The 18,452-nt window shown below is 39.1% G+C and overlaps 1 protein-coding gene across 1 annotated transcript in view; it reads left to right on the top strand.

The window, feature by feature from the left end:
* The first annotated feature begins 17,040 nt into the window (after positions 1-17,040).
* LOC122815110 (gastrula zinc finger protein XlCGF57.1-like) overlaps positions 17,041-18,452 on the top strand; it is a 91,873-nt gene continuing 90,461 nt past the window's right edge. Inside the window, exon 1 of the mRNA XM_044087353.1 lies at positions 17,041-17,193. Within this exon, the coding sequence (XP_043943288.1) occupies positions 17,182-17,193 (12 nt within the window). The 5' untranslated portion in view covers positions 17,041-17,181. The remainder of the gene's footprint in view (positions 17,194-18,452) is intronic.

Here is an 18,452-nt window from a genome sequence, read left to right as displayed (position 1 = left end):
AATAGCACTCAAACATCACCTTCATAGTTGGAACAAAGGGGGCATAGCCTTTCCTGATTTGAACCTTTATTCTAATCCAGTTATTATTAGATCCATAGCACAACTTTTAGATACATCATATCAGGCCAAATGGAAAATATTCTGGGAATCCTCAGCTATGCTATTAATATCAAAACCACAGCCATACAAATTAGAATTAATAAATAACCCAATATTATGGCTACTTAAAGGTTACTTCATGTCACACAGCATACCCAAACATTCATTTAGCTACTTACACAACATAATAATACATTTTAGAAACTTTATATTTAAACACACTAAGTACAAGGAACATTTTTTTACAATTTTCCTGATAGCCTTTACTCAAGAATCCTCAGATATAGATAAAATTACCTTGCGTAAACAAAAAGGTCTTTTGTATTGGTTTCAACTTATTACAGATGACAGAGTGAAGGATGTAGATCAGATAATAAGTTAATTTCAGTTAGACAACTCCCTATGGCTTAACATACAATACCTCAGACTATTCTTACAAAATAAGATGAACCTGATCACTTCTGCTAATAAACAGGCCACTAGTATACTGATAGATTTCTTTAATTCATGTATTCAACATAAACAAACTTATTCAGACAACATGGCATTTATATACAGACTTATCAGAGAAGAAACATATTGTTGTCCTGCTAATTTCTGGAACCATTGTTATACAGTTAATAACACACTTCCAAGGGCTCTAGATAAAACAAATATATTAGAATCTGCAGGGAAAACAACACTTTCACTTAAATGGAAACTATATTCCTGGAGATTTTTATATAGATCTTTCTACAGTCCTCAACTAATGTACAAAATTAATGGTAAACTAAATATTTGCAACAGATGTAAGTCTGACACAAACATTGACTGGAACCATATGTTTTATGTCTGCCCTGCTTTACGTCTATTGTGGGAAAACATTAAAGAACTCCTACAAGCAATACTCACAGATAATTTTATTTTGACCAGTTCATTAGTACTCTTCAATACACCCATGCCTGGTTGTGTAAAACAGTTAAACATTCCTTACTTTGGGAATATTCACAGATAATTTTATTTTGACCAGTTCATTAGTACTCTTCAATACACCCATGCCTGGTTGTGTAAAACAGTTAAACATTCCTTACTTTGGGAATATTCACAGATAATTTTATTTTGACCAGTTCATTAGTACTCTTCAATACACCCATGCCTGGTTGTGTAAAACAGTTAAACATTCCTTACTTTGGGAATATTCACAGATAATTTTATTTTGACCAGTTCATTAGTACTCTTCAATACACCCATGCCTGGTTGTGTAAAACAGTTAAACATTCCTTACTTTGGGAATATTCACAGATAATTTTATTTTGACCAGTTCATTAGTACTCTTCAATACACCCATGCCTGGTTGTGTAAAACAGTTAAACATTCCTTACTTTGGGAATATTCACAGATAATTTTATTTTGACCAGTTCATTAGTACTCTTCAATACACCCATGCCTGGTTGTGTAAAACAGTTAAACATTCCTTACTTTGGGAATATTCACAGATAATTTTATTTTGACCAGTTCATTAGTACTCTTCAATACACCCATGCCTGGTTGTGTAAAACAGTTAAACATTCCTTACTTTGGGAATATTCACAGATAATTTTATTTTGACCAGTTCATTAGTACTCTTCAATACACCCATGCCTGGTTGTGTAAAACAGTTAAACATTCCTTACTTTGGGAATATTCACAGATAATTTTATTTTGACCAGTTCATTAGTACTCTTCAATACACCCATACCTGGTTGTGTAAAAAAAGTTAAACATTCCTTACTTTGGGCAATACTGGCAGGAGCCAGGAAAACTATAACAAGAAACTGGACATCTGAATCCCCTCCTTCCTATAATGATTTTAAGAAAATTCTAATGGAAGTTTGTCAATTGCAGATTGCAACTATGACATCTAGAACATCTAGAAAAACTTATAATTATCATATATGGGTTAATCTACAGAATTTTTTGAAACGAGATTGACAATATCATCATATAAATCAAATTTCAACCTCTCTACGTGTTATATATATGGAATAACCAAATGCTAGGCAACGTAATGATATTCAACGGATATCTTTGTATATAGTTTTAGTAATTTCACTTTATTTGTTAAACATTGTTATGTGAATGCTTATGTGAACACTTTTTGAATTGTAAATATCCTTATGTTAAAAGAACATGTAATTGTTTATATTTACTTCTTTAAAATCAATAAAATTGTTTAAAAAAAAAAGAAAGATTCCATATACCATGTGACAAAAGGAAATGTTGCCAGCACAGCTATTTGGAATTGCATAAATAATTATGTCATTTGTGAATATTAACATGATTTATATAAGATGCTTGTGGTACAACTGTATCAGAACTGTAGGTCATGTGTATATCAAACTGGTTTGTACAGATGTGTGTTAAAAACGTATTTTATAAAGTATTTGTGTTTGAAATGCATTTGCAGTGTGCTCTACTGGACAAAAATGTAAATGCACAATTGTAACTTTAAATGTATATGTTAACAAAGGAAACCAGAGGGTTAACCTCATTCCAGCAAACTTCAGAAAATATCTAAAATTGAATTACTTTATAGGCTAGGCCAGAGACTTAAAGTCTGTACTTGGGAGCTTTCTGCATTGTCTTTAGGGTGGACTAATTACTAGTCTTGAAATGTGGAGGAATGTAATTGTTTTATGATTTCCAGCATCTGACAAAGATCTAAGCAGAGCGCTTATCTATGTATTTTTACAGGCAGATGCTGAATGCTACCATCTGCCATCAATGGTTGGTTTGGCCTTGGGAACTAGAAGTCAGATGACAAGAAATGATGTCATTCTGAAAGCTTTCCCAGCAGTAATATTTGAGCTATTAATTTGAGAAGTCTCTTAGTGAAACAGAACATTCTACATTCTGTCTTGGACCTGACAACAAGAAGATCCATTCACTACATCTGCCTTGCTCTATTAGTAAGTTCTTAGGTTATAGTAATTCTCTTAGATTGAGTCAGGAATATAGTGAAGCTTAGTTTAAAAATGTTTCTTTATTTATTTGAGACTATCCTGCAATGTTGTTTTAAATATTTCCTATGGTTTTGAACTCTGATGTCACTGTGACTATATATTTAGTATTGTTTTGTTCTTTTATTATTTATTATTAAATATATTTAAACCTTTCATTGTGGCTGATCTATGTAGAGGTATTTACGTTTTGAGAGTACTTCCTTATTTATTTGGTGACACTGTGTGTACCACTCCTAATAGCTTTGCTCTTGGTCAAACTACCATTTGTATTAGTATTAATGTTACATGGTAAGATTGGACACCCTTTGTTAAGGGCCTTAAAGTAGATAAGGAGTGACTGGTGGCAGTGAAAACTAACCTTATAATTTGGGCAGAAGGGAGCATAGCTACCAAACCTGTGCCAGCCTTTCCCAGGTGTGTGTGTGTGTGTGTGTGTGTGTGTGTGTGTGTGTGTGTGTGTGTGTGTGTGTGTGTGTATAACTCAAACCTCAAAGAGTGAGTGTATCAGCTACTTGGGTAGGGACACGAAGCACAGGTTGGACAGAGATGGTGCTGGAGGTCTTAGCTTTGTCACTCAGCTGAGATCTCAACTCTATACCTGTGCCAGTGGGGAGTCTTATTGGGAATCTGAAGGAAGAGTTTGAAACCAGTCCCAGACTGACTGTGGTCTCTGTGTGCTCTTAAGGGAAATTGTACTTGATGCAGAGAGCTGCATCTGGAAATACTGTGTGTGTACTTGTCATCCTCTCAGTGAATGTCCCCCACTTGTGCCAGTGGTGAGGAATGAGGCACCTTGATTACTGGTCCAGTGATGGGATGTCACATACCATTACATCCACAATCAAATGGGGTAGTGGAAAGAATGAACAGAACTTTAAATGACTGGATAAAAAATATGCATTGAAAAAGGAAATGATTGGGTAAAACATTTACCTAACATTCTGATGGAAATCAGATCAACACCCATTAGTATAATGGGCAGAAAAATCCTCCTACAGTTTCCTTTTGATCCAAAGATCCACAGTGAGAGGCCACTGTTGGAGTCAGCAACAGTGGCAGCAAAACATCAACAATGGACGAAAGACCTGCAAGAAATATGCCAAGGCATAGCTGGAGAGCAAGGATTACATTTATGGAAAAAGGTTCCAGTATTGTCAGAAAAAGAAAACATTCAAATTGGAAGTAAAGATATGGTAAAAAAAAATCAGTAAAACTGGTCCATGGAACAGTAACTGGCAAGGACCTTTTGAAGTAAAGAAGATAACTGGGCCTTTGGTACCAAAAGTAAAACATGTAAAAAAAGCCTAAGAAAACCATGTTGGTACATAAGGATCAATGAAAATAATACGACAGGGAAAGGCAGACAAATGAGTTCTTATCTGTTTTTCATAGGTTCATAGGTAGGTACTAGGCTATCAGCCCTGGGGCCTATACAAGCCCAGCCAAAAAGGTACCCTGGCTTTTGCCACCCAAGAAAATTATTTTCCTGTGCCACTGTCGAGCAAAGCCACAGAGGTGATCCCCGGGGTGAGATTCCTATTTCTCATCCAATCATCAAGATTTTTCTTGAAGAGTGCTAATGAGGAGCTCTGTGTGACATAGATAGGTAGTCTGTTCCAGAGTATGGGAAGTCTCTGGGACAGGAATCTATCCCCCCAGCATGTTCTGTTTATTGTGGTGACAAGGTTTAGGTCCCTAGAGCATGTAGCTCGGAGGGATTGGGATTTCTTTAAGTGGAGCATGTCCAACAGCTCTGGGTTTGACATAGCTTTGTATGTTAGGCAGAGATCGCCTCTGAGTAGGCGATTTTAGGGGTCTATATTATAAGACTGAAAGTGCATTTGTGCGACTACATAAAAGTCGACAGATAATGCACAAAACCTGAAAATAGCGAACGGCCACATAAGCAAATTTTTCCCTAGGGAAAAAACTTATGCGGCCGTTCATTAAAAATAAATAATTTAACATCATAAACAGGTGGGGGGCTTCAGCCCCCATGCCCCCCTAACTAAATATACCAACTCTGAGATCGCATTATAGGGAAGAAAAGGCCAACTCCGTGAAGTTGGCCAACTATCTCCTTGCCCTATGACATATTCATCGAATCACTTAAATGCGATTCGATAAATATGTGTCGCTGTTTCCGTATTCACTTAGAAGCATTTTTGTGCATCTAATATAGACCCGTTTTTCATTTGCAAAACACAGGAAAGATGGAATAAGAGGAGAAATGTTTAAAAAAATGAGTTTTTTGTTTTTGATGTTAATAATATATGTGCAAACAAGTGATGCATTTCTGGTGAGGAAAACAGTTTTCATTATAAATAAATGGACATTGGACTTTAACGTTTTTACAACAATGCAAAATAGTGTATGCAGCTTCTTTTAATAAGACAAATTGTTGGGTATGTGAAATAATACCTATGTCAGGTGATGAGACAGGGTTCATTGTAGAACCATTAACAGAAAATGAGACAATGCAAATTTTAAACAGAACTAAACCATGTAAAGTAGTTAAGAAACAGGTAGAAAGCAAAAACAGTAGTATTGGTAGAAAGCAAAAACAGTAGTATTTGTTTAAGCCGTACGGGGTCAGTCCCAGTAGGAAATAGCAGATGTAGCATTACATTGGTGAAACAATGCAGGACATGGAATATTACAGCATGAAAATTATGGGGAGAAAGTTAAAAGAAAATGCCAGCAAAGTAGGCAACCATACATTGGCAAATTAAATTCTAAACAGAATGCAAATAACACAGATTGGTTTAAGTGTAATGAAAAGTTTGACAAGAAGATGGAGACATGATACATTACGTTTAAAGTAATAGGAGAGGCATGGGGAAAGATAAACCTTACAGGGCATTTTGCAAATAACATCACTGATAAGACAAGCAACCCTTAGACACACTATGTGAAGGTGAATATTACATATGTGGGAGAAATGCGAACAAGTGGTGAACATAGAGCTGGACAGGAACATGTTATGCAGGGTATGTACTACCATTAATGAAGATCACTGAGACATTGCCAAAAAGTCTAGTAAGAAATTATAGGAAGAAGTGAAGTCAAAATTTAGATTTCGAGGGATTACATCTATGGGAGTGATAACAGGGGCAGATATCTTCCCTTAGTATGCAGCACCTAAAGCAATATGGGAATTAAGAAACTAGCTAAGTTGTTAGAAAATCTGGCTAATGCCACTTATGGGGCAATAACTAACAATACGGAAGAAATTATGGCAATGTGAACAGTCGTGTTGCAGAATTGAATGGCACTTGATTTTGTGCTTGCGTCATGGGGGAGGGTGTATGTGCCCTGGTAGAAGCTGAATGCTGTACATATATTCCAGATAAGTCAGAAGCCATACAGGAACATTTAAAATCAAATCCAGGAAGACCTGGAACAGTGACTGGAGTGATTGGTTAAATGGATTATTTTCTGGATGGTGGGGACCATCATCATAGTCTTAATAGCAATTATAGCAATTATTTTTTCTGCTTATAATAACATGTATGTGCATTAAAATCTGTACCAATAAAACTCTTTATCAGGTTTCTACTACAAGTAACGCAACTGGTGAGGAAATCCGCATAAAGAATGTAGAAATGCTTTTGTTTGAAGAAATGCTTTGAATGCTTTTGTTGTAAAAATTTTAATTTTTGATTTTTTAAATAAAAAGAGGGAAATTATAGATATTATAGGAAAATAAAGTTGTCTTCCCTCATAGTAACAGTGTGATATTGTTAGAAATAGTATGTGCTACTAAGCCAGCTAAGTATGCAAAAAGAAACACATACCAAACAAATGTGACCATCCTAGAAAATGTGTTTGCATGACAGCAAAGATCTGCTGTAGGCTTAGAAAATATTGGTAACAGCTGGTTATGGTAATAGAGGCTTGCTGAAATACCAAGAGAAGCTAAATACATACAAAGATTCAATTGTCAGAACTTATCTAACCAAGAGAAATGGCTGATAGTGCAAAAAAAGAAATGGCTATAATGTCACAAGACTTCGCCCTGGTCTTTAGAAACTGATAAGGAATCAGAAAAAACTGGTGAGGACCACAACATTCTTAGCTGGTATGGTCTACACTAAAGCCACAGATATGTCAAAAATGTTTCAGGAGGATTTATCATAAGAAGCAAACCATAAACATAGACAATATAAAAACAACTGTTTAACTGGACACTTGACTGTGAACTGACAGATGTTTGTGGAAGTGCAGTGAATCTGTCAGTAATCCATGTTATAATGAAAATGTTACTATCTCAGCAGTAGTGTTTGGTTGGTTATTTTAATAAATATCACACCAAGTATGAATATGTTGTACAGTGTTGTAGTCTGTTTGCTATTTAACACCTTTTAACTTCTTTGCTCAAGAATATTGTGAAAGCCAAAAATTATGAGGGGAGAAGGGGACAAATCTATTTTCCTTCATCTATTTTATAACCAGGTAAACTCACTACATAAAGTATCCCATTTTAGGGATGAACTAGGAATATTGTCTGAGCGATTTGCTCAGAGGCATATGACAGACAAATGGAAATGGAAGGATTCATATCTTGTACCTATGATTACAGCATGCAGTTTTTAATAGCTCAGAGCCTTAAGAGTCTGACAGCTCTAATTAACTTGATATGCATTTTCTGAACAACAATAATAAAACTCTAATGACCAGCATTATTTACTGATTATTATCCTCTGTGATTTATCAGAAAATTAAGAGGTTAAAGAAGGTCTTGTAGTCAGTGCAGTGGTTTAAGGTTTTAAGCTTTTAATAAGTTGCTTTCTGTAGTAAAGGGTACAGGGTTTGACACTTTCTAGCTTAATTTGCCTACTGTGTGACTCTGAGCAAATCACTTAAGATTAGGTTCATAGGTTGGTACTAGGCTATCGGCCCTAGGGCCTATACAAGCCTAGCCATAACAATTCCCTGGCTATTTCTTCCCACAGTATTTACTTCCCCTGGTCTCCTGTCTAGCAGGTGACTGATGTGATCCCCAAGGTGAATTTCCTATCTCCCATCCAATCATCAAGGTTCCTTTTGAAGAGGGCCAAGGAGGCACTCTACTTCACATGTATGGGCAGTCTATTCCAGAGTCTGGGGAGTCTTTGGATCAGGAACCTATCCCTCCAACATGTTTTGCTCATTGTGATGACAAGGTTTAGATCCCTGGAGTGTGTGGCTCTGAGGGATTGGGATTTCTTTAAGTGGAGCATGTCCAACAGCTCTGGGTTTGACATGGCCTTGTATGTTAAGCAGAGATCGCCTCTGAGTAGGCGATATGTGACGGAGTATCGCTGGAGTGAGAGCATATGATAAGCATGACAATTTAACGACTGCTATTATTGACTAATTGTAATTTCCAAAATAGTGTTTTCATTATTTTGCAGGCAGAATTTTTGGATGGACAAGTCCTGGAGCATATCCTTGGATGGCTGGGATGAGGGGGGCAGACGTGGAACATAATCCATATTATCCATCCTAGATTATAATGCAACCATTCTCTCCTGGAGTGCATCTTCACACACCCACACAATATCCATCACAGAGTTTAATGCATAATCCATTTTATGCTGGAGTGCAGCTACACACACACACACACACACACACACACACACACACACACACACACACACACACACATACAGACAATTAGAAAATCTCTCCCACTGAAAAAAAAAATCACACACGAGTTCTGAATGAAGCAATCAAATCTCTCCCTCGAGTCCCATGAATCTCCTGCTGAAACAAATCTGCTGCATCCACAAAGGTAAGTCACACAGGGTTTATGGTGAAATTCATGAGGGACAGGTGAAAATCTGCACTGTAGAGCAGCAAAAAGCTAAAATAGATGAAATGCTGAAAGAAATCTCCAGAGCCTACAAAAAGCAAGCCATTTAGTCCTGATGAAACTCCTGTGAAACATAGTTATAGGTTGCTCTGCACAGCACTGGGCTGGATAGAGTGTTTTTTTTTAACCAAGTAATCAAATCAATCAGCAATCAAATTTCTCTTTCAAGTTCCAAAAATCTCTCCCTTTGAAATATATTTCCCACACCTATGAAAGCAAACAAAAGCAAGTCAGTCAGTGTTGATGCAGAAACTTCCACAAGGCAGAGTGGAAGGTTGTTTTACAAGACATGTAATCATATTTTTTTCTTTAAGACCAAGCAAGACCTCCACCCCTCCTGGCAGCTCTGGGCCCTATGTAGCTACCTAGGTCCCCATGCACTAGATAGTACAGTTGTGTACCTACCATAAATGTAGATGTTCGAGTGTATTCACTGTTGCAGTCATTACACTAGGGTTATCCTACTGGCAGGCTACCCGCAGTCGGCCTGCATTCCAAAGTCTTGGTCCAGCATCGGTTGCTGTTGCCTCTTCCCTGACGTCAGTGCGCCAGGGGTATAAAAGATGCAGCCAATGCCATTTTCTTCAGTTTTTCTTGCCCCAGATGTCAGGTGTCCCCAAAAGGGTAAGCTAAAAAACATTGCTAATAAATGCATGCACTAAAATAATACCTTCATCTACAAGCAAATACACCACATAGGTTGTATAGGTTAGAGAAGTACAGATAAGTCCCAGCAAAGAAAGGGGGATGGTGGGTGGGTAACCTGGACTGCAACAGTGAATACACTCGAACATCTACATTTATGGCAGGTACACAACTGTACTATGTTAATCATGTTTCACTGTTTCAGTCATTACACTTGGGTTGAATCCCAAAGCTGAGGTTGGGCGGCTGGGTCTAAATAGAATTAGGTGTGGCTATAAGGCCCTGCAAGACTGCATGGTAAAGCCTGCTCTGGATTTAGAGTAAAGAGGCAAGTGGTAGTGCTTAGTAAAAGTGTGCACTGAAGTCCAAGTTGCAGCCTCCAAAATATCCTTGGTTGGTACTCCTCTGAGGAAGGCTGCTGAGGTGGCTGCTACCCTGGTAGAATGTGGTCTAATGCCCTTAGGCACTGATTTACCATGTTGTGAATAGCAGAAATGAATGCAGTGTCCTATCCATTTTGAAATAGTCTGCTTTGAGATAGCCTTTCCTTGTGATCCTGCAGCATATGCCACTAAAAGTTGTTCAGTCTTTTCTGAAAGCTTTAGTTTTGTCCAAGTAGAAGCATAGCTGTCTGTGTATGTCCAAAGAATGCAGAAGTCTCTCCCCTTTATTCTGCGAGTTTGGGTAAAAAGTAGGCAAATTAATGGTTTGGTTAAGAGCCACACTGGACACTACCTTAGGCATAAATGTTGGGTTTGTCCTTAGAGAAACCCTGTCCGGATGGAAGATAATAAAAGGTTCCACAGCTATTAATGCCTGTAACTCTGGGACTCCTTGCTGAAGTTATTGCTAGGAGCAGAGCTGTTTTCCATGATAAGAATTTTATCTCAGCTGTATTGGCTGGCTCAAAAGGAGGCAGTGTGAGTTTTTCCAAGACAAAATTGAGGTCCCATGCAGATATTGGTGCTCTCCTTGGAGGTCTTATGTTTGTGGCCCCCCTGAGGAACTGCCTAAGCAATGGATATGAAAAAATAGGCGGGTCTGTATTGTAATGAGCTGAAATGGCAGAGGCATGGATCTTAATTGATGAGAAGGATAGGCCTTTGTCCAGCATCTCAGTTAGATATTGTAAAATCTGAGGAATATTTGGAACAAGCATGTCAATTCCTTGTGCCTGGTGCCAAGCACAGAATCTCTTCCATTTTTCTGCATAAGATTTTTTGGTGCTGGGCCTCCTGGCCTCCAAAATGACATCCATAACTGCTTTAGAGAGAGGTGTATTCTGAATGGTTACAGTATCCGCCATGCAGCTAGATTTAGAGTTCTGAGTTGGCTGTGCAGGTTCTCATTGTTTTGTTGGGTCAGTAAATGAGGAATTTGAGGCAATGTCCAGGTTGGGCCTTGAGACAAGCTCCTTAGGATTGGGTACCAGTGTTGGCGTGGCCAATCCTGGGCATTCAGAATCATTTGTGGCTTCTCTTGTCTGACCTTTAGGAGTACCTTGGGGAGGAGAGGCAGTGGAGGAGAGGCATATACTGTAAGGTTGTTCCAACTGAATGACAGGGCATCCACTTTCCATGCTTGTTTGTGAGAAGTCCTTGTGCAGAATCTCTGAAGTTGGCAGCTGTGAGGGGACGCAAAAAGATCTATGTCTGGGCATCCCCATTTCCTTGTTATCATGCTGAGGATTTGTGGATCTAGTTTCCACTTGTGAGGATCCATGAAGTTTCTGCTTAGTTCGTCTGCCAGGGCATCTGTTTTTCCTTGCAGGAATTGTACTTGCAGGTGTACTTGGTAAGTCAGTGCTGTGTTCCACAAAATCATGGCTTGCCTGCAGAGGGGGTAGGAATGTGTGCCCCCCTGCTTGTTTATGTACCACATGACTGTGGTGTTGTCCGTCTTTATCAGCAGCTGTCCTGGATGAAGTAGGTCCTTGAAGGCTGTCAGGGCATTTTGTACAGCTAGCATCTCTGTGGCCCCCCCAGGCATAATCTGATGCATCTGTTGTTAGTGTTTGCCTGGCTGTGGGTAAAGTGAATGTCTGTCCCTTTTTGTGGTGACAGGCCTGTGCCCACCATCAAAACTCCTGTTGCAGGCAGGGAATGAGTGAAATTAATGATTCCAGGCTGTGGCAATGTTGAGTCCAAACACTTTTTAGGTACCATTGTAGTTTCCTCATATGCAGTCTTGCATATGGAATTAGCAGAATGCAGGAGGCCATGTAGCCCAGGGCCTGCAGATTTTTTCTTGCAGATAACTGGGTCTTTGTTGCCATATTTTTGAAGTAAGAAGTCAGTTGCCTTTGTTTGTCTGGCGTGAGATAAGCCATCTGGGCAGTTGTATTTAAGCTTGCACTCAGGAATATTATCTCTTGAGAGGGTACTAATTTTGATTTCTTTTAGTTTACTGTGTACCCTAGGCAAATTAGTAATCTTTTTACAAACGCCAGATGCTTTAGTAGAATGTCTTTGGCCTCTGCTTGAATAAGGCAGTCATCCAAGTAGGGATATATTTGAATTCCTCTGTCTGCAAAATGCAATTACTGGTGCCAGGCATTTTGTGAAGACCCTGGGCGCAGTAGATAAGCCAAAGGGCAGTGCAGAAAATTGGTAGTGCATTGAGCCAACTATGAATCTGAGGTATCTTCTGCAGGATTGCCTGATTGGGACATGCAGGTATGCCTCTTTGAGGTCCAAAGTTACAAGCCAAGCCTTTTTGCCCAGCATGGGCAGAAGCTGCTGCAGAGTCAACATTTTGAATTTCGGAACGTCCAGAAAAGTATTTAGAATAGACAGGTCCAGAATCGGTCTCCGTGCTTTGTCCTTTCTTGGTACTAAGAAAAGTCTTGAGTAAAATCCTTGTCCCTGCTCTTGTCGTGGCACTGGCTGAATAGCCCTCATGTCCATGAGAGATGAAACTTGGTTTTGTGCCTCTGCCCATTGATTGTGTGGCAGGTCTGGCATACCTTTTGCCTTTGGAAGGGTGTGAAAGTGGAACCTGTAGCCCTGAGAGACTATATTTAAGACCCATTTGTCCTGGCTAATCATGTGCCAATTTTGTGATAAAAGTGCTAGCTTTCCCCTCAAGGATGCTGCCAAAAGATAAATGCTTGGCATTGGCAGAGGGAAGTCATTGAGACTATTTCCTATATGGCTGTGTTTTGTCTTCTCCGCTTTTGGAGGTAGAAGCACCCCACTGTTTGGGCCTGTATGAGCCGTGGGGCTGTTGTCTGCCTCTAGGGCATCTGTATCTGCCTCTTTGTGGCCTGTCTGACACGGGAAAGGACCAATTTTTAGAAGGCCAGTTCCTGCTAAATCTGGGTGGCTGCACCTGTCAGAAATCCTCCACTCTCTGCATAGATTTAGCTTTATCCTCCATTTTCTTTAACACCTCTTCTGCCTTAACACCAAACAAAGTATGATGCTGTAAGGGAGCATCCAATAATTTTGCTTTAACATGATCAGGCAGAGTCTGTTCCTTTAACCAAGCATGCCTTCTAATGACAGAGTGTGTTACAGCGGCCCTGCAAGAGGCCTCCAGTGAATCATAACCACATTGCAAAGTGTGTTTTCCTACTTGTTCAGCTGCATGCAATAAATCCTGAAATTCCTTGTTCTCAGCACATTCAGAATTTGTCAGCATTTTCTGTTTTCAAACAAACAGCAAAGAACCAAACCAGGAAGTAAGTACACACACAGCCAGGAAATGGAACAGCTCCTTGTAAGTTCACCAAAGCAGATTCAGTAAATCCAGGTAGGCACCAAACGAATTCAAATAATTCCTTTATTCAGAACCACAGAATGATAACACACAAGCGCTTTCGCTCAGTGGAATTCTGAGCTTTATCATACACCATGCTGTTAAATCAGGTGTCTTATATACCTTGAAAATCCTAGATTAATTAGAAAGCACTGCCAATTAACAATTTAAAGAAGCTATGTGCTTTTCCACATGCTTAAAAATTCCATTAAAACAAAATGTATAAAAAAGTAGTGATAGAGTATGCTTAAAATAATGCATTAATGCATCTGTTACTACTAAAAATGTTGATAACATAAAAATAAACAAAACATTATACACTATTTCCCTAATATTTAACTTTATAATAAAACTTGCTGTGTGCAAAAATCTGCACTTCTTTTGAAAATTGAAATAAGATGGAATGACTTGACATACCAACTGTTGTTCGTGTAATTGTAATATAAGGCTGATGCCTAATGTGGGTATGACAATATTTTCTTTTCTTGGCCTTGTTGACAGCTCTGCTGGAAAAAGAGAACACTATATCTTAAGTAAACTAAACTGTGCTATACAATAGGCCATTCCTTAACATAGACCTTGTGTAGTGTAACTTTAAGTAAAAAACATGTCCATGGGGTGCTTGTCATAAATAATTGTATTGGGAATATCAAACTAAAGTCTTGCCCTTCTTAGTTTCAATAGTGGCTTGATACTCTTGATATGCTTGATTTTCTGTTTTAACAGAGGCATTAAATATTGCTGATATTTAAGCATATGAAATTGACAATTTAAAGCCCTTACAGCCAAGGTAGCAGAAGTGTAAACTTTTTTCCCCCATCTGTCCAGTGCCCTAGAATCTCTATCTGAGGGGACAGGGTTTTTTTGCAGTAGCAGCCTTGACCCCTTTGGGACCCTGTGAAATAGTTTCTGGGTCAGCTGCAGGGTTTTTATATAGAAATTTATGAGAATCTGGAACCCTGTAGTATCTGTCTGGCTTAACAGGTGCAGGAGGTAAAGAGTCCGGAGACAGGTCGGACTCTGAAAAGACATCATCTACAATGTCTACAAGAGGAGGAATAGCTAGAGGTCTGTGCTGAGGAAGTAAAAGAAAGTCTCTGAGCCTTTTCTTAGATTCTGAGTAATCTTGGCTCTCCCAGTGGAAATGGTCCCTCATGGTATGCAGGGTTTCCCCAAATGAGTAATCCTCAGGAGGAGAAGCTGAAGGGATAGATTCTTCAGCATCAGAATCCTCACAGGGAGGAATAGAGTATTCCTGTTCTGAAGAGGAGTCGAAGGAAATGGAAACCTGATCAGAGGAATCATATTCAGTATCTTGCCTAGGCCTCTTATCAGGAGGGGGATGGGAACCCCTGATCAAAGTAATTAGGTCTTCGGACATTTTGAGCATCTGTTTCTTAGGCATGGAAGTCTGTCCTGAATGCTGTACTTGTTTCCTTGTCTTTAAAACTGTTTTAGTCTTTGCTTTGATGCTGAAGTTGGCTTGATATAAAGCTGTGTAGGTCTGAAAACACCCTCAGAAGCTGATGCCTGCTCAGCGGCTCCTGACCCATCTGAGGGATTAGTTTCTGAAGGCCCAATACCTTGAGTATCCAGAGGCCTAGCTGTCTCCACGTGGGAGTCAGAGGCGGCCTGTGGCTCTGAGGTAGCAGGTGTCAGGGGCTGCGAAAGCGCTCACTGAGAACCGGCGACTGGCCTAGAAGAGGTTTCATCGTCGGTTTTGGACCTCGGATGCCTGTCCTTTTCTTTTTCCTTGCACTTTTTATGAACTCCGGTCATCACCTGTTCTGACGGCATTATGTAGTTAAACCTTCAGCCAAAGTAATGAAAGCAAAATGACGCTTAATAGTGCGTTGGTTAAATCTAGCACAAAACCGACAACTAGCAACGTCGTGGTCAGGGCCTAGGCAAGGAATACAGTAAGAATGGAAGTCCTTTTGAGGTATTTGCTTCCCACAAGAAACACAATTGTTAACTTTTTCTGACATCGGTCTGGAGCAAGAAAAAGGTTTCCCCAATGGGGTACTTAGCTTTATAGAAGACTTTGGATCTGAAATTCAATTTCGAAAGTCTCAGGAGTCGGCCGACCGGCACTTGCGAACTGCTTTTGCTTCGGGCACCGCGTGGCAAGAAAGACTGAAGAAAATGGCGTCGGCTGCATCTTTTATACCCCTGGCGCACTGACGTCAGGGAAGAGGCGACAGCAACTGACGCCGGACCAAGACTCTGGAATTCAGGCCGACTGCAGGGTAGCCTGCCAGCAGGATAAACCTAGTGTAATGATTGCAACAGTGAAACACGATGAACATCTGCCCTGATTGCATGTAAGTAATGGAAAATGAATCCAAGTACCTAGGTCTGGGAATAGAACCCACAGCCTTCTGATTTTGCAACATCAAAAGGAAGCATATCTTTCAATTGCCCAGATTTTTGCAGACTGTCCAGATTTTTGCCTCATATTTTTGGTCTGTTCCTCATAACATTTATGATTTTCTAGCAAATTACTAGGATGATCTGAGGACTGAAGTTCCTAAATAATGATATACATTTGTGTTTCAGAATTCATACAATCAGAAAAATGCATGCTAAGGCAAATCCTGTTATTCTAACAACTTTCTGAGTTTATAAGAGCAATATTTAAATCTGTCCCTATTTTTGAGCCTTTGTCCCCCATTCTCTTAGGCTTTGTCCAGATTTTTTGCACTAAGAGTTTGAGCGGTATGAATGGAAGTGCACTACTCTTGACCCATATAATTATCTATAACGTTTGTCCATTGTACAGATTATAGTACTGTAATCAACTGAAATGATTCAACTTTTCTCTATTAGACATGAAATGGTAAATAAATGCAAGTTGGCAGCCTTTTCATCCAAGTAAATGTGCTTAGTTATTTCTTCCTTAAACATTTACACTTCAAGAGCAAGTTTACGTTGGATAGCACTTTCATTTTGTTGGTGGTGTAATCTGCTCTTACTTTAGAACTGCATTCTGAAGACTTAATAAATAACAAATTTTGTTTTTGTTTTAGCAGATTATTTATTCACTGCTTCCAATTTCTGTTTTAGGTAAGAGTATTTTTTATGAGCAAAATTTAGGAGCACCTTTTTGTTCAAAGTTTTTTATTTAAAACAATTAAATGATTCTCACTGTATTTTCCCTTTAAACTTGCAAGACAGACGGGAATCTTAAAAAGAACTTTACAATTATTGTCTTTATTTAATGTATCTTTACTTTATTTCACATCTCAGTTATTTACTGCAGTAAAAATCTCTTTAAATCTATGACTTTTGCTCCATACAGTGTTTGCCTACGTATGTTTAGCATTACAGCTCCTTATAACCATCTATTAGGGAATCACACTATTTGTTGATAGTTTAGTGACGAGAGTGCTTACTGGCTTTAAAGTGGAAAAAAGCAACTTTTGGGAGCAAAGATCATGTTTATATAGTGAGTAAAAAACAGTGTTGAAACAGCCGAGCTTAAAACAGTACAATAGTGCTATTTGTTTGAGACGAATTTGCCTGAACAAGTAATCATCAATTCTGTAATAAAACAAGTTTCATGTTACTTGACTTCCACTGTGTTCTTCCCCACATGGAGGACCATCCTATTTCATGCATATTAAACAGCAGATTTGCATGGTGTAGTTGGGGACACAGTTTAGTGACGGACAGGATATGAGAGTGAAGTTACAAAGTTAATGTTATTACAGGAAGTCCCTGAAATACTTTTATCTGAATGCTGCTTTAAATTGCTGGATCTGTTTCTTGGAGCAGTATATCTGTTTGTGTTTATGAAGTATGCAATCTGCAGTCTAGGACGAAGTCTGAAGTAGAAGCATGAAGCTGGAGGTTAGTAATGTTTAGCACACACCACACATGCTTTCTTTGTATACCCTGGGTTCTTAATTTAAAGAAAAACAGCAGCTTGCATTCCTGTATAAGTTTTACCCTTAGGCTTGCTAGGAAGAGTAGTGCTGACAGACGAGTTGATTTATTGGTACATTTGTTAAACAGGTATGTAAACTGACTGCTTTGAAGACCCTGTTCTGACACAAATAAATAACTTTTCTGTGATCATAGTCTTAAAATGACATGGAAGTGTGTATGTGTATGTGTATGTGTGTGTGCGTGTGTGTGTGTTGTAACTAGGCAGTAAATTAAACTTACAAAGAGACTCCAAACAAAGCAGAGTGGGCAACGGTGAGATGGAAAATGTCTGTAAAATATTACTGTGCAGTGTATGGATTCTAAAATGTGGTGTAGTGGGACACGCTGATGGAGGAAGAAATGGTGGATGTTGCTGGTATCACAGAAATATGGGCCAGTGACAAGAAATAGTGTAGCATGGGGTGCTTTGGTGTAGGGTTTTCAACTTAGCTGTGATTTAGATGTACTGTTTTGTGCTGTGATAATTGCTGTATCTAAAACTGGTCTACTTTGTCACCTTGGGAGAGACAAGGGGGCCACTGCTGTCATTTCTGTGTCTGAGTTTCTGTTGGTACTGTTGACTTTAATTGGACTGTGTGCCTTTTTTGTCTGCTTTAATCTTAAGGTCTGTTATCTTGAATTGCAGCACAACAGATTTGCCTTGAAGCCTTGCTACTGGAACAGTCACACACCATCTAAGAAGTGCTGTGCTTCATTCAGCAAGTGTCTATTCAGCAAGTGTCTAGCTGACTATCCTAGTAGTACAAATGTGTACAGACCCTGAACTCCTACACCCTTCTGCTCACCTGTGCCTGGCTGTTCTTAGATGCATGTACCAATATTTTTTGCGTGTACCAATATTTTTGTAGTACTGTCTCTCAGCTAGTAAAGCTAGAGTAAGCATAATTATAACTGTTGTACCCTCTTGTATTGGGCTAACACACCCTAGTGCTTGCTTGCATCTGGCTGGATGTGCTGACAGTTTGTGGCACTGTCTGTCCACTAGGGACATTGGATTTACCATTGTTGTTATTGTTGCACCCTGGATTTACCGTTGTTGTTATTGTTGCACCCTGGATTTACCGTTGTTGTTATTGTTGCACCCTGGATTTACCGTTGTTGTTATTGTTGCACCCTGGATTTACCGTTGTTGTTATTGTTGCACCCTGGATTTACCGTTG

This window comes from Protopterus annectens, chromosome 11.part0 (assembly GCF_019279795.1).
Source record: "Protopterus annectens isolate FY-2018-M chromosome 11.part0, PAN1.0, whole genome shotgun sequence".
NCBI lineage: Eukaryota > Metazoa > Chordata > Ceratodontiformes > Protopteridae > Protopterus > Protopterus annectens.
The sequence above is the reverse complement of the archived record's forward strand: the minus strand, read 5'-3'. Positions and strand labels throughout refer to the sequence as shown.